Consider the following 17256-nt stretch of genomic DNA (forward strand, 5'->3'; position numbering starts at 1 on the left):
GTAACCCCTAGCTGGTGCGGCTCAGTTGTCTGAACGTCACTGGCTTAGCGGCTCGATTCCCGGTCAGAGCACATGCCCAGGTTTCAGGCTTGATCCCCAATTGGGGTGTGTGCAAGAGGCAGCCAATCAATATTTCTCACCGATGTTTCTTTTTCTCTCCCTCTTCCTCCCTCTCTCTAAAAATCAACAAAAATATATTTAAAAATAATAATTAAAAAATAAAATAGAAATATTCAGTTCTAGAGTGCACCAATCCTGTGGATTAAAACTGTTTTTTTTTTCTTTTGTGTGTGGGAAACTAGAATCTCAAGAGGAGGATGGAGATATAGAAGTTGAAGAGGCAGAAGGAGAAGAAAATGATAGACCATATAATTTGAGACAAAGAAAAACAGTGGATCGATATCAAGCACCTCCAATAGGTAGGAGACACTAAATAACTTCTTTGTTTTTGTAGTTGGTAGCTTATTCTGCTTCATCTCTTTAAAAAATTAGTGTTGCTGAATTTAAAAGAATGAAAACTCTTGTAGGTTCCATATATCTTTTCCTATATGTGCTTCTGTTTATAATACAATGGAAAGAAAATTTAAGTATGTAGTTGCAATATAGAATTACATAGAGCAGGTACATTTTATTTAAAGAACCTTAAACTTAATAATAAATACTGCTTTGTTTTTGTGTTACTTTATAGTTTATTGAGCACTTTCAATTACAGCAGTTCTTTAGGGCAAGTATCTCTATTTTCCCAGTAGTTGAGTAACTTAGTTACAAAAGTGGTGCATGGCTGCAGCTTCGCCAGTAACATAGGGGTTTGATTTTTATTTTTTTTTGAAAAGAAAAATGTTTAAATCTAATGGACATATAATAAATTCTATAGATACTATTTTATTGACTTTTTCCAGCTCTTGGGAAATTCCGCCACTATTGATTCCCTTTGAAGTTTTAAAAATTGAGATATAATTCACATATCATGAAATTCACCATTTTTGCTGGCTTTTAATATGTACACTTCATTGGTTTTTCATATATTCACTAGAGTGTGCAGTCATCAACCCTATATAATTTTAGAACATTTTATTACTTCACACTCCCCTCTCCCCAGTCATCACCATTATCTAATTCCAGAACATTTTGTTACTTCCACACCCTCCCCCTCTCCCCACACCCAGCCCTTGGCAACTACTAATGTACTTTCTGTCTCTATAGATTTGCCTGTATGTGACCTTTTGTATTTAACTTCTTTCACTTAGCATAATGCTTTCAAGGAAGAACCTAGATCTTTTTACTCAAAACCTTTATTTTCTAAAACAATGATTGATTCTCTGAAAGGGGTCTATTAGAGTTATCTTATTAGAAGCTTGCCCAAGTATGAGGCTTCTTATCTACCACAGTTAAGAGTCACTGTCACAGATAGTCCTGTTAATAATGGGAGAGGTGTGTTGGGACAGAAAAAAGACTGTGAGCCATTTGTCTAGATTAAAAAAAAAAAACTTATTGAGGTATAACTGAATTACAGTCCATTGCCATTACACATATTTATGAAGCTATCACAGTTAAGACAATGAATATGTTTTTTGACTCCCAAAATTTCATCCTGCCTGTTTATAATCTACTCCTAACCTCCTTGTGCCTCCCTGCTTCCAATCCTCAGGCAGCCACTGATCTGATCTGCTTTCTTTCACTATAGATTAGTTTATATTTTATTATATACAGAACATAGTACATATTTTTTTTTTTGTCTTCTTTCATTCAGCATAATTATTTTAAGACTCATCCATGTTGTTGAACATAACAGTAGTGTGCTTTTTATTGCTGAGTAGCATTCCATTGAATGAATATATCACACTTTTATTTATCTGTTCATTTGTTTTATGGACATTGGGATTGTTGACATTCTAGTGTTGGCTATTATAAATGAAGTTGTTATGAACATTCATGTGCAAATCATTGTTTAAACAAATGCTTTAATTTTTCTTATAATCATTCTTTTTTATGGCTGGAACGTCTAGGTTTTATAGTTAGGATAAGTATATATTTAATTTTCCAAGAAATTGCCCACTGTTTTCCAAAGTGATTGCATCACTTACCTCTTACTCAGAGAGTATATGAGAATTCTAGTTGGTCCATATTTTTGCCAACATTTGGTTTAGTCATTTTTAAAATTAACTCTAATATGCATTTATTGTAGTTCTAATTTATATTTCCCTAATGACCAATGATGTTGAGTATCTTTTTATGTGATGATTTGCCAATGTTATCTCTGGTGAAGTGTCTGTTCAAATCTCTTATGCATTTTTCAGTTGAGTTGTTTATTTTCTTATTAAGTTTTGAGAGTTCCTCATGTGTTCTGGATATCAGTCCTTTATCAGATATGTGATTTGTACATATTTTCTCAGTCTACAACTTTTTTTTTTATTTTCTTCATAGTGTCTTTCAAAGAGCAGAATTTTGTAATTTTTAAGAACTCCAATTTATCAATTTAATAGAAGTTTTTTTTACTCCTTTAATATATCAACTTATGATTTTTATTATTAGTTATTTCTATGTTATCCTGTTTTTTTTTTTAAAGTACCAGCTCATCAAAAAAAGAGGGAAAACACGCTGTTTGATATTCACAGATCTCCAGCAAGAAGAAGCCATATCAGGTATGTTCTGTTGGTTTTTGAAAGGAAGAAATATTTACATCTGTCATTTATATATGTCCTTTAAATCATACATAATGTAATAGCTTATAATTACAGTATAGATATTGATAGTGTAAATGATAATTCTATTGAGGGACTAAATAGTATTTTTCTTTCTTTTTCCATTTTATTTCTCTATTATAGTTGATATTTGATATATTTTATATTAGTTTTAGGTGTACAGCATAGTGGTTAGACAGTTACATAAATTATAAGTGAGCCCCTTCCCCCGTCCCGATAACTCAGGTACCCATTTGGCATAATACGTAGTTATTACAATACTAGTGGCCCGGTACATGGATTCATGCACATTGAAAGGAAATTAATTAGAAGGTGGCCTGCGCGGCGTGACTGGGCAAGACAGGCTGGACACACCCTGGAGCCAACCTCCCACGACCCCTCTCCAGCCAGCCGCACCTGGGGCTGTGGTGGCTCGAAGGGCATCTATGGAGTGAACAGGGTCCCTCTGGCAAGTGGAGTCCCTCGGCCTGGCCTGCGGGGATCGGGCCAAAACTGGCTCTCTGACATCCTCTGAGGGGTCCCGGAGTGTGAGAGGGCACTCTGCAAAGTTGCTGTTGTACAAGGTGTGGAACGCAAATGCAAGTGTGCAGTAAACCAGATTTGGGGCTGATGGTGCCCCAGCAACAACATAACCCACAGTTGCAGGTGGAATCACTCGGCCCTGCGAGGAATTGGGCTTCCTCCTCTCTGGTTCCCGGGTGGGTCACCTGAGAACCGCCGCTGCCAAGTCACCGCAGTTCGGCAGCTCCTTGTTGAGCGTCTGCCCCCTGGTGGTCAGTGTGCGTCATACCTACCGGCCTGTCGCTTAGCCTTTTATATATATAGATTATTGACTATATTCCCAATGCTGTACTTAACATCCCTATGACTATTTTATAACTACCAATTTATACTTCTTTTTTTTAGTCCTTATCTGAGGACATTTTTCCCCATTGATTTTAGAAAGAGTGGAAGGGAAGGAGGAAAGAGGATAGAGAGAGAAACATCAATTGGTTGCCTCCTACATGTGCCCCAACTAGGGTTGGGGTTGAACCTACAACGCAGGAATGTGCCTGTGACAGGGAATCGAACTCATGACCCTCCAGTGCTCTAACAGTTGAGCAGCGCTGGCTAGGGCCAATTTGTATTTTTTAGTCTCTTCACCTTTTATTTTTTAATTTTTAATTTTTTAAAATTGATTTCAGAGAGTAAGAGAGAGGGAGGGAGAGAAACATCAATGATGAGAGAGAATCATTGATTGGCTGCCTCCTGCACGCCCGCCACTGGGGATCAAGCCCACAACCCAGGCGTGTGCCCTAACTGTGAATTGAACTGTGATCTCCTGATTCACAGGTCAGCATTCAACCACTGAGCCACGCTGGCTGGGCTTAATCCTTTCACCTTTCATTTAGTTCCCCAACTCCCTTCTCTTCTGGCAACCATTAGTTTGTTCTCTACATCTATACGTCTGTTTCTGTTTTGTTGTTTATTTTGTTTTTTAAATTCCACATATAGCCCTAGCTGGTTCGGCTTGGTGGATAGAGCGTTTGCTCAGTGGATAGAGCGTCGGCCTGCAAACTGAAAGGTCCCAGGTTCGATTCCGGTCAAGGGCACATGCTCAGGTTGTGGGCTCGATCCCCAGTGGGGGACTTGGAGGAGTAGCCGATCCATGATTCTCTCTCATCATGGATGTTTCTATCTCTTTCTCCCTCTTCCTTCCTCTCTGAAATCAATAAAAATATATTTAAAAACAAAACAACAAAAAACAAAACAAGAGAATAGAAAGGATTATTTTATTTTATTTTATTTTTTTAAAAATATATTTTATTGATTTTTTACAGAGAGGAAGGGAGAGAGATAGAGAGTTAGAAACATCGATGAGAGAGAAATATCGATCAGCTGCCTCCTGCACATCTCCCACTGGGGATGTGCCCGCAACCCAGGTACATGCCCTTGACCGGAAATCGAACCTGGACCTTTCAGTCCGCAGGCCGGCGCTCTATCCACTGAGCCAAACCGGTTTCGGCATAGAAAGGATTATTTTAAAAAAATTCCTCATATAAGTGAAATCATATGATGTTTATCTTTCTTAGTCTGACTTATTTTACTTAGCATAATACTTTCTGAGGTCCATCCATGTTGTTGCCAATAGTCAGATTTCATTCTTTTTTATGGCTGAGTAATATTCCACTGTACACATGTTTTTTTATACAGTTGTCTATGGGCACTTGGGTTGCTTCCATGTCTCAGCTATTGTAAATAACATTGCAGTGAATACAGGGGGGCATATATCTTTTTGAATTAGTGTCTTGGGTTTCTTAAGATATATACCCAGACATGGAATTGCTGGGTCATAAGTCAGTTTCATTTTAAATTTTTAAGGAACTCCCATACAGTTATCTATAGTGCTGCACCAATTTGCATTCCCACCAACAGTACACAAGGGTTTCCTTTCTCCACACCCTCAACAACACTTGTGTGCTGATTTATTGATAATATCCATTTGACAGGTATAAAGTGATATTTCATTGTGGTTTTAATTTGCATTTTTCTGATGAGTGGGGATGTTGAGCATTTTTCATATGTCTGTTGGCCATATGTAAATAACACATTTCTTTCTTTTATTTTCTGACTAATAGTTATTATCCTACATGTGACTTATCTTCCTGATTCAGTTTGTCTGGAATAGTTAAGTTTAACAATTACATTTTCTAAAGCTACATAGCTCTCTGGTCTCTTAGTAGAGTTGAATCTAAGTGACATACATTGCTTTTATTCGAAGCATCATTGATTCAATTAGTTTTTGCTCCTTTTTTTCCCCTTTCCCCCTTTTACATGTAGGTACAAGAGGTTTTTTGTTTTTGAAACTTTATCTTGTCTAATTATGTTTCCTGAAATGGTAATGTATTCTCCATGGTTCAAAAATATTTTTAGAAATGAACACAAAAAGCTTCTTTTCTAGCCTTAGTTGTCTCTCATTTTTTTTCATAGTAACACTGTTAAAGTTTGTATATCCTTCGAGAATCCTATATAATAAAAGGGTAGTATGCAAATTGTCACCTCAGCTGGAGTTCTTCCAGGAGTTCAACCAGGGGGTGGGGGTGGGGAAGGGGCCGGCCAGGGAAAGGGAGGGAGGCCCCCACTGGCTGCAGTGGCAGGCGACTGGGGGAAGGGAGGGAGTACCAGGCTGGCAGCTGGCAGCCGCTAGGAACCCTACTGGTGCACAGATTTCGTGCACTGGGCCTCTAGTAGATTCATATATATGTATGTACAGGGTGTCCCAAAAAATGTATAAACAGACTTGAACTTGCTTTGACAGTCTGTCATGCTAAGCATTAGAGAGGTCTTTGAAGATGAGTAGTTTTATTTTCAGCAAGACGGGGCTCTCCCACACTACCATTGTGATTTAAGATCCTACCTTGATGAGATCTTGCCAAACAGGTGGATTGGATGAAGGGATTTTGTAGAATACCCTCCTCATTCACCAGACCTCACACCTCTAGACTTTTTAAAATGGGGATACTTAAAAGATAAAGTCTATTCTATAAAATGAGCAACTGTCACTGAATTGAGAGTAGCCATTGAACAAGAATGCACTCCAATACCAAATGAAATGTTTCTGGATGTTTGCAATTCCATTGCTTTGTGTTATCAGCAGTGCCTGGACCAGAATGGACAGTTTGAAAACAGGCGTTGACAAAATAAACAATGTCTGTAGATTTGATTATATTTTGAAAATGAAATGTATTTTAATAAACACTGCCTTTATAATTATTCAAAGTGTACCTGTAATTTTTGGGACACCCTGTAAAGGCAGTCCTCAGGTTAAGTCGGATTCGACGTACGTCGTTTCTGGTTACGTCGCCTTCTCCCACTTATTTATAAAAAAAAAAGTTCCGTCATTTCAACGTATGTACATATGTGCCTAATGTTTTTTATTATTTATTTACCACAAGTAAAGGTCAGGAATTGTTATTTTTCTTTTAAATTTTTTTTTACTGTTTCACTTCATTACTGCTGTGTATGTGCTCCATGTGAGTGATGTAGGTGCTTATGTAGGTGGATTTCGACTTACGGTGAAAATTGCGTTACGTTGTAGGAACGGATCTCTCATGTAACCCAAGGACCTACTGTATATGCAAATACACATATCAATTGTTACCCCTTCTTTTTACATAAAATGTACTGTGTACATTATCCTGCACCTTGTTTTTTCACTTAATTTATTTTAACTGTCTTTTCAGTATTGTGAAATTTCACATTTATGTTATAGTTGCATAATATTATGTTTGTAGATATAGTGTAATTTTAACACTAGTCCTTTATTGAGAGTCAGGTTGTTTTCACTCTTTTGCTATTGTAAAATATCATGTAATGAATATGCTTGCATAATTGTCATTTTATATGTTTACATGTGCCTTTCTGAACTACCGTATTTAAAAAGTTGTGGGCTCCCTAGTCTTCTTCTCTGTTTTTTCTCTTTCTCTGTGGCAGTTACTATGTTTATACCTCATTAGATATATACTGCATGAGTGCAAGAGCTGGATAACTATTTCTGAGTGAATGGATAAAGTGTGTATTTTCTACTAAGCTAATTGTAAATGTGATGCTTTACTATGTATTTAAAAGCCATTTGCTGCTGTAATGATTTTAAGGACTTTACTCTCTTTATTTTTCTTTTCTTTATTTTTTCTTTTTGGACTTTACTCTCTTTAAATAGGAGAAAGAAGCATGCTATTCATAGTAGTGACACAACTTCTTCTGATGAAGAACGTTTTGAAAGAAGGAAATCAAAGAGCATGGCAAGAGCGAGAAACAGGTTAGTAAATTTTTTACTGTTGTTTTCTCTGACAGAAAAAGGGAAGAACAGTTTTTATATTTTGAATGGGATTCTTATCTGTACTAGCATTTTGCTAACACTATACTCAACACATATTTTAGACTAATGTGCTGATTGGTTTCTACTTATAATTCTTAGAGGAGACATCTGACCTTGGGTTATTTGCTGTATAAGTGTTCAGTAAAATGGTGTGTGCAAAGTAAAGAAAGAAGAGCCACGCGGAAGAGGCCAACCTTTACGGCAATATTTTTCTCCATTCCTCGCCTCTATCCCAAATTCATACAATGAGGCTGATTTTAGATGCTTATAATGATTTCACTCAGAGTAAGACTTGGCTTCTAATAAAATTAGGTCAGGAGCCCTTGGCTTTTTATTGGAAAATTTGTTATACTTTTGGTTGAACGTGTGCCTCTGGTGGTGTTTGCCTAACTAGGTTAAGTGACTGATTACTACATGGCTTCTTGAAACCTCAAAATTTTCACTGGGGAAGAGAATCAGTATTTTGTTTAGTAAATAACTAGCGCTTCAAGTTATAATTTATTCTTTAAAATTTGAGTTAATATTCTAGCTTATTTTATAATACTAAAGATAGATTATATTTAAAAAATTTACAGTTGGCAAAGCATTTCTATAATTTGTTGTTATGTATTTGTTACAGAAATACCAAGTTTTTATTTAGCAGGTGTTGGAAACTAGTTTGGAGTGGTGTAGATTGTATGTAGACAAAAATTTCTTATATAGATGATGGAAAGAAAATGTAAGAGAAAAATCTAAGTTTAAATAAAAGAACTTAGTGCCTATTTAATCTGAACTATTTTTTAAAAAAATATATTTTATTGATTTTTTACAGAGAGGAAGGGAGAGGAATAGAGAGTTAGAAACATCGATGAGAGAGAAACATCGATCAGCTGCCTCCTGCAAACCTCCCACTGGGGATGTGCCCGCAACCAAGGTACATGCCCTTGACTGGAATCGAACCTGGGACCTTTCAGTCCGCAGGCCGACTCTCTATCCACCGAGCCAAACCAGTCACGGCTGAACTATTTTGATACCTGCTTTGGAAATATATTTTTGAGAGAAGGTAGCACTCAGAAATGTTATCAGTTACATTCATTATAGAAGCTATACTTTTTTGAGGGTGTTTGTAATTTTTCGGTGTTTACCCAAGGTTAAAAGAGAAAGTAGATTATATTTTCTTAGGGTAGTAAAATTAAATAATACAATGTATGGTTTTAGATAGCTAAAGATTTATTTTAAGGTAGTTACACAAAAGATTAAACTTAGTTCTCAAAATGTGGTCTAAACTTGGTTTCCTTTGAATAAAAGGGCAAAAAATTTCTTCAGTCATATAAACTGATTAGACATATTCACATAATATCTGAGGATAAGTTTAAATATCATAGTGAAGCTTGAGTTCAGTTAATGCCATATATTATAGTACATATGTAGTCAATCTATAATTTTATTTTATACTTATACTAGAGGCCTGGTGCACGGATTCGTGCACATTGAAAGGAAATTAATTAGAAGGTGGCCAGTGGGGCAGGACTGGGCGAGACGGGCCAGAAACCCCCTGGAGCCAACCCTCCGTGGTCCCTCCCTGGCTCTCTGCACTGGGGGCAGCGCTGGGGCTCAAAGGGCATCTGTGGAGTGAGCGGGGTCCCTCCAGCAGGTGGGGTCCCTCGGCCTGGCCTGTGGGGATCAGGCCGAAACCGGCAGTACGACATTCCCCCAGGGGTCCTGGAGTGTGAGAGGACACTCTGCAAAGTTGCTGTCACTCGGCAGCTCTTGTGTTGAGTGTCTGCCCCTGGTGGTCAATGCGTGTCATAGCTATGGGCCAGCTGGTCAACTGGTCACTTAACCTTTTAAATATATAGACTAGAGGCCCGGTGCATGAAATTCTTGCACTGGGGTGGGGAGGGAAGGGTGTTTCTCAGCCCGGCCTGCACCCTCTCACAATCCGAGACCCTTCGGGGGACATCTCTCTCGCAATTCGGGACCTCTGGCTCCTAACTGCTGGCCTGCCTGCCTGCCTGATCTCCCCTAACCGCTCTGCCTCCCTGCCTGATTGCCTCTAACCACTCTGCCTGCCTGCCTGGTTTCCCTTAACTGCCTCTGCCTTGGCCCCTGTTGCTGTCGCTTCGTCTGGAAGGTTGTTCAGCTGTCCCATTTAATTAGCGTATTACGTTTTTATTATTATAGATAATATAGAATATCAGGTTAAGTTTTCTAAGTTGGAATAGATTGGCCTTTTTGGACAAATAGATTATTGACCTTTGCTTTATCTAGGGAATAAATTTGTTTTTGGTTTGTAGAAAAATTTTTAGAAAAGTAGTTTAAAAATATGGAGTCTTTTGATGTTATTTTCTGGTTTATGATAAAAAGGAGAAAGGTGAAAATGTGTTACAGATTTAAACTTATTTTGACATTAAAAATGTGAAACTTGAATTTTTATGAATTTCAGGTGTTTGCCTATGAATTTAAGAACAGAAGATTTAGCTAGTGGTATTCTCCGAGAACGTGTCAAAGTGGGCGCAAGCTTGGCTGATGTTGATCCAATGAACATTGATAAATCAGTAAGTTTTGGAGATGTTTTTCTAGAAGTACCTTTTTTTTTTTTAAAGGTCATTTCTTGTTTCTAAACCAACAAACAATAAATGCAGAAAAATCTAGATATCAACATTATTTGTGTGTGTGTGTGTGTGTGTGTGTGTGTGTGTGTGTGTGTATACTATATATATGTATGTATATATATTGGAACCTACACTCTGATAACATATGATGTCTACTCAAGTTTCCCCCCTTTTTTTCATTTCACTGTTGCTAGAGCATATTGTGAAAAAAGGTTAGGAAGTGAGGCTGAGCCCCATAAACCATGATTAAGCAATGGGTTATTGTTGAAGCTGCTGCTTAGGTTTTCAGATCAGATTTGCATTTTAGATAGATCACTCTGTCTATGATGTAGTTAATGAGTTTGAGGGCAGCAAGACTGGCATTAGGGAGACTGGTTCAGAAGTAGTTGTAATTTAGTAATCTGGAGTAATGGTCACGGTAGAAAGAAAGTAGGGTAACGATGGAAGGAAGTAGCATATGGATTTGACACAATTCAGTAGAGAGTTTGGTATGACAGAATTTGATGAATTAGTTGCTTTTGGGGAATGAGGGAGAGAAACAAGTTGAATGTTTTACCCAGGTTTCTGGCTTAAGAGACTGGATGAGGAAATGCATGGCTTCATTCTCTGAGGTAGGGGGCATAATAGAAGGAATATGTATTTGAGGGGTGAAGATTAATTTAGTTAGTTATAGACATGCTTAGGTATCTGTGACATATCACAAATTGAAGTAACTTGTAGGAAATTGGGTATTTAGTTTCGGCATTAAGGCGAAATATCTGGGCCAGAACTTCAGATATGCGTCACCCACATAAAGATAGCTGAGGTCACTATGGAAAATGGATAATAAGCACCCAGGAAAGTATATGGTGTGCAAAGACAGACAAGACTTAGAAGACATGGTAGATGTTTACTGTTAGTAGAATCTTTTCTGCGAGGATACTTGGGAATAAGGTTATTATAGAATATATTTGATTATTCCCATAAACCTTTCTATTCAACATAATTTAACCGATCTCACATGATAGACTTGTTATCAAATGGAGTTGTGTATATATTTGAAAAGGAAATGTTAGCTACCTCCAATCTTAAGTCATAGGGGAAAATCTTTATTTTATTAGTGAGGACCTAAGGACATTTCAGAGTCTCATGTTCACATTCTCAGAGGATTTTACTTAATGATCTTTGCTTATTTGGTTTACCAGCACCTTACTCTCTTGAATCTAGTTAATTTTAGGCATCTCTGCCAATTAATTAGAGTTAACTTAGTTCTTTAAAGTATGATATCATGCAAGAAAATTTAGCTACTTTTAGAGAGTTTTTTATTTAGACTCTATTTATTTTTCTAGATTACTTAAGTGTTATCTATCATAGTAAAATATTCATTGTAGAACATTTTGAAGTACCATAACAGAATAAAAAGTCAAGGAAAAAAATCTCCCAGAACCCACTGGTCAAAGGCAATCACTGTTAACGTTTTGGCACTATTTTCTTCAAGCACTTTCTTTTATCCAATTTTTTAATTTACAAACTGTTTTAGATATTTAAACTGTTAGGGGTGGGAGGAATAATCTCTGTTGCATCTTGTAGTAGACCAGTGTTTCTCAAACTGTTTTGTTGTTTTTTTTCATTGTTGTCCCCTAGTGACAAAAATTAAATTTCTCTTTGTCTAGGTAAATTTGTGTTAAAGATTAAGATTTTTGTCAGGTAAAGTTGAGCTATGGTGGGTCACAAACCATTGTAATAGCAAAGATTTTTTTACCCTACTCCTGGACCAATTTTTGCCCCATTGGGGGTGAAGTTGCCTCTGCTGAGAATGCATGTGATAGATGATATTTTGAAAGGCATTTAAATTATTAGCGTGCATACACAACATAGTATTTCTTGTAGATAACCATTAAAGCGTTAGACTGGGCATTGATCTTGTCCTGAGTTACTATGAGATTAAAGGCTGATAGCTTATTTGGCTGGACTGACATGTACACTTGAGTTTTACTGCCAACTTTATTTTTCTACACTTATTTCAAAAGTGTTAAGTTTTTTTTAACTTTACATTCAACAGTTTCTGCTCATACCTGTATTTCTGAATCATAAAACTACCTTATATATTAAAAAAAAATCTATAAACAGTTATTTTATGTTAAACTTTCCCCCTTCTTTCCAAGGTGCGGTTTGATAGCATAGGTGGATTGAGCCATCATATTCATGCACTAAAGGAAATGGTAGTATTTCCACTATTATATCCTGAAATTTTTGAAAAATTTAAAATTCAGCCTCCAAGGTAAGTATTGTTATTACTGTTAATTTATCAAATTTCAATTAGTAAATGATTATAAATATAAATATTTTATATGTATTTATTTGATGTGTTCTAGCAATAAGAATTAAGAAAGAAAATTTGTTTTTTAGTGCTCTTAAGGCTGTGGTACTATGTTCTTGAAATTTACAACTTAGCATTTAAGGGTCAGGCACAAATCAGGTCTTTAATATACAAGTGAGTTGCCCAGATATTTTCCTTGATTTGGCTTTCTAATAGCATTGAGTTTGATGCTCTGTGTTGTTTACTCTTTGGAAGCACAATTTCAGTGAAGTGTTTATTTGACTTGATGCGTATTTTTGAAATGTTAAGCTTGATAATTTATTTTCATGATCATTTTAATTGTGGTTGATCATGAGGTGATTAAATATTAGAAAAAGGCTAAGAAATTATTTTAAAGGAAATTGGGCAGAATAAAATATTCTGAAGATGTATATTTATAGACTGTTAGATTTAAACTGCTAAATGTTCCTTTTTATTTAATAGGAGGTTTTTATTCATATTTGTTTCTAATTTATTTTCTATGTGTTTAAGGATGTAGAAAATCTATTGAAGAGTCATCTTCAGGAGACATCTGTAATACTTTTAACAATAAAGATAAATTAGAAAAAAGAGTCATCTTCTATTTGAGTCATTTAAAAAGTTAGCCTATAATTCTACATTGGCTTTTAAAAATCATGATAACAATTTATTTGTTTTTTATATGCTATAAATTGAATTTTAAAAATAATTATTACTTTTAGTATAGCCTTGGGAGAAACAAAACAGAATTATAAGGAGCAAGTGTCACAAGCAGAAAGTAGTTCTACTCTTTAGGGGTGAACAATTTTGTATATTTTTTAGATTTCTTTTATACATCTGTGCATATATTAAATTTATGTTTTGTCTATATTATGCACATGTAAAGTTTTAATATAAATGAGATTATTCAACAGTACTCTTACATAACCTTTTTACTCTATAATATATTCTAGACACCTTCCATATTACTAATGTACATATTATTATACTATACTAGTGTTTTATTTTATAGATGTAACAGCATATCTGTTCCTTATTAATAAATGGCATTTAATTTTTTTTAGTTTTCACAATTAGAATCTGCTCTGTTGAACATCCATTTAAAAATTTTTAGCCTGGCCGGCGTGGCTCAGTGGTTAAGTGTTGACCAGGCCAGGGCATATGCCCGGGTTGCAGTCTTGATCCCCAGTGGGGGGCATGCAGGAGGCAGCTGATCAGTGATACTCTCTCATCATTGATGTTCCTATCTCTCTCTTCCTCTGCCTTCCTTTCTGAAATAAATAAAAATACATTAAAAAATTTTTTAAAAATAACATTCTTTTCAGTATTTCTATATGACATATTCTAAGATGTAAAATTTGTGGGTCACAGGGAAAAACATTTAAAATTTTAATATATCTTGCCAAGTTACTCTCTGTTCTGATTTAACTTTATTTTTTGGCCTATCAAAGCTTGGTGCTTTTAGAACATCCTTGAGGACACTCAGCAAAGGGAAGCGTTTGTCTATGTACTACAAAAGTTTTATTCGTGTCTAATAATGATATATTAATACACAATTATATGAGAGATGTATCCTTTTATATTGGTTATTAGTGTTGGTGATAACATTTATTAATTTTTATTCCTCTAGGGGCTGTTTGTTTTATGGACCTCCTGGCACAGGTAAAACCTTGGTTGCCAGAGCACTAGCTAATGAGTGCAGTCAAGGAGACAAAAAGGTGGCTTTTTTTATGCGAAAAGGAGCAGACTGTCTGAGCAAGTGGGTGGGTGAATCAGAAAGGCAACTTAGGCTTCTTTTTGATCAGGTAAATAAAATCAGAGAATATCTTCTTTAATATCATATTTAATGCACTTAGTCTGTAAATACAAACTGTTCTCGAGGAGGCGTATTCTCCAATCCGTATATGAAATTTAGGATCAATAATCTGAATTTGAATGGCATAGAGGTATTTAATAGCAGTTTTACCAGTACAAATTTAAGTTGACTCACAACACATTTATTGAGGTGGCTACTAGGCACCTAATACTACATTAGGTGCTTTTGGGAACCCTGGTTATAACATATTTATCATTAGATTGTAATCTAATTTAGGAAATAACATAAAAAGCTTAATATGAAATCAAACAAAACAGCATAATATTTATTTTCATCAGTTGTAAATGTGGTGCTGAAAGAATTCAGTAATAAATGAATGCTTTTAAAAGAATAAGGTGAGCCTTGACCAGTGTGGTTCAGTTGGTTGGAGTGTTGTCCCATTCACTGAGGGGTGGCAGGTTCAATTCCAGTCAGGGCACATGCCGTGGTTGTGGGTTTGATTTCCAGTTGGGGTGTATGTGGGAGGCTACTGATGGATGTTTCTCTCTTTCTCCCTCTTTCTCTAAAAATCAATAAAATTTATTGATTAAGGTGAATGAATATTGTGTAGGCTGTCTTTACTATTTATATACACTGAGTGGCCAGATTATTATGACCACCTGACGTTTGTAGGCAAATTAGCTATAATTTCACGCTGAAGTTGCTAGAGAGCCAGACCATTATAAATAGGGAAGCAGGTTGTTTACCACGACAGTAGAAGTGATTTTTTTCTGAAGATATGGGTAAACAACGTGATTTAACAGCCTTTGAACGTGGGATATATATATATATACAGTATAATAAGTACTTAAAAATATTATTTTCTAATACTTGTAAAAAAAAGTCCTCCTGTAAATTCACTTTGGATTGTTTGAGCTAGTGAATGAAGTCATTCATATTTGGCAATGCAACTTATATTTCATTGTGTCTAAGGAAATTCACATGAAATAAAAACAATGCTTTCAATAAGCATTAATTGAATGCCCATTGAGTTGTGTGTCAGAGTTCTTTGTAATTAGTAAAACACTTCAAATATTACATTAGTATTAAAAACTGCTGTGTTTAGATAATGGATCTAGAAAGGGGAATATAGAAAAATTCTTACCTTCATGGTGCTCAGTATTTATTGGGAAGTCAAACATTTGCAGCCTGTATGCTTTTAAGAGAGTCCTATATAATAGAAGCGTAGTATGCAAATTGTCCCCTCGACTGGGAGTGCGTTCAGGAGTTCGACCAAGGGGTGGGGCCGGGGGAAGGGAGGGAGGCCCTGGCCTGCGGCGGCAGCCACTAGGGACCCTACCAGTGCATGAATTTCGTATACTAGGCCTCTAGTTTAATAATAATTGAAATATGTAAATATAAAATAACACTGGTGGATGAGGGAAGAATTAACTTGGAAATGCTGACGTTCAATGACTTAAATGTATGAAATAAAACAAAAATAGTATGTTTAAAAAGACTTGTTGTGTATATGAATAAATAATACATATTGAAGAATAAAACTGAAAATAGTAGATGCCTACTGGGAGTAGGAGATTACATAAGTAAAAAGGAAAGGGGGGTAAGGAGATTTTCTTTCTTTTTTTTTTTTTTTTTTTTGGGTAAGGAGATTTTCTTTTTACTTATGTAATCTTTCTTACCTGATGTATGTTGTATCATTTGCTTATAATAGCTATTAAGAAAACACAGTAATTATAAAAAATGGACAATAATACAATAAATAACTTTTTTCTTTTTATACTAGGCATATTTGATGAGACCTTCTATAATATTTTTTGATGAAATAGATGGATTAGCTCCAGTTCGCTCTAGCAGACAAGATCAGATTCACAGGTAATTTTTTCTAATCTGATTATGTTAGATTCTTTTCACTCATTGACACAGTATCTAGCCTTAGCCCTTGGATGAGTGCTATGAGGCTTATAACGTCATCTGTGTCCTTAAGGAAGATCTTTTTCAGTTAGCACAGGGGTCAGCAAACCATGCATGACCTGTGGGGCAAATCTAGCCTCCTGCCTGTTTTTGTAAGTTATGTTTTATTGGAACACAGCTGTATTTATTCCTTTTTCCATTATATATGGCTGCTTCTGCACTACAAGAGCAGAGTTGTGGCTGAGTTGGTTGAATGTCGTCCTGTGCACCAAAAGGTCACCCTTTCAATTCCCATTCAGGGCACATGCCCAGGTTGTGGGCTTGATCCTAAATAGGGGGCATGCAGCCGATTGATGTTTCTTTTTCACATCAATGTTTCTCCCTCTCTCTCGAAAATCAATAAAAAAATGTATTTAAATTAAATCTCTCTATATAAAGAGGTAATAAGCAAATGAGCCGGGATGCCTTAACATGTCACGACCAGACCATTAGCATATTAGTTCTTTATTAGCTCCTATCAGCAGGAGGCTGCCTGTGTGCACTGCGGGCCATTGATCTGGAGATAGGGTGGAAGCAGGGAGGCGCCCAGAGGAGGCGGGATCTTCCCATGCGGGGGAGTGTGGGGGTGAGAGCCCGTAGTGCCCCCCTCACCAATCCTTTGTCACCCACCGCTTGCACTTAGAGCGCCCTGCTGCCCTCCTGCCAGGGGAAGGAGCACAGTGCAGCAGGCAGAGGCTTCCATGCTCTCCTTCAGCGCCATGACAGGGTGGAAGCGGAGATGAGGCAGAAGTGGGGAGGCGCCGGGAGAAGGTGGGACCAGCCTGAGGAGACTGGAGGGTGGGCAGCGCTGCGTGATTTCGTGTGCTGGGCTCCTAGTCTACACTAATAAAAGACAAACATGCAAATTGACCGTACCTTCGCTATGCCTTAAGCCACGCCCACCAGCCAATCAGAGTAACTATATGCAAATTAACCCAACCAAGATGGCGGCCGGCAGCCACGGAGCTGGAGCAAGCAGGAGGCTTGGTTGCCCCAATGATGGAGGAAGCCAAGCTTCC

At 36.7% G+C, this 17256-nt stretch overlaps 1 protein-coding gene across 6 annotated transcripts in view; it reads left to right on the forward strand.

Annotated features, from left to right (window-relative positions):
• Nucleotides 1-17256, forward strand: part of ATAD2B (ATPase family, AAA domain containing 2B) — a 110636-nt gene that overhangs the window by 22103 nt on the left and 71277 nt on the right. For all 6 annotated transcript variants that reach the window (XM_014546686.1, XM_005874932.2, XM_014546685.1 and 3 more), the window contains 7 exons: nt 303-419; nt 2567-2642; nt 7402-7500; nt 9986-10097; nt 12299-12414; nt 14102-14276; nt 16071-16159. In XM_014546686.1, coding sequence (XP_014402172.1) covers nt 303-419; nt 2567-2642; nt 7402-7500; nt 9986-10097; nt 12299-12414; nt 14102-14276; nt 16071-16159 — 784 coding nt within the window. The remainder of the gene's footprint in view (nt 1-302; nt 420-2566; nt 2643-7401; nt 7501-9985; nt 10098-12298; nt 12415-14101; nt 14277-16070; nt 16160-17256) is intronic.

This window comes from Myotis brandtii, unplaced genomic scaffold (genome assembly GCF_000412655.1).
Source record: "Myotis brandtii unplaced genomic scaffold, ASM41265v1 scaffold454, whole genome shotgun sequence".
Lineage (NCBI taxonomy): Eukaryota > Metazoa > Chordata > Mammalia > Chiroptera > Vespertilionidae > Myotis > Myotis brandtii.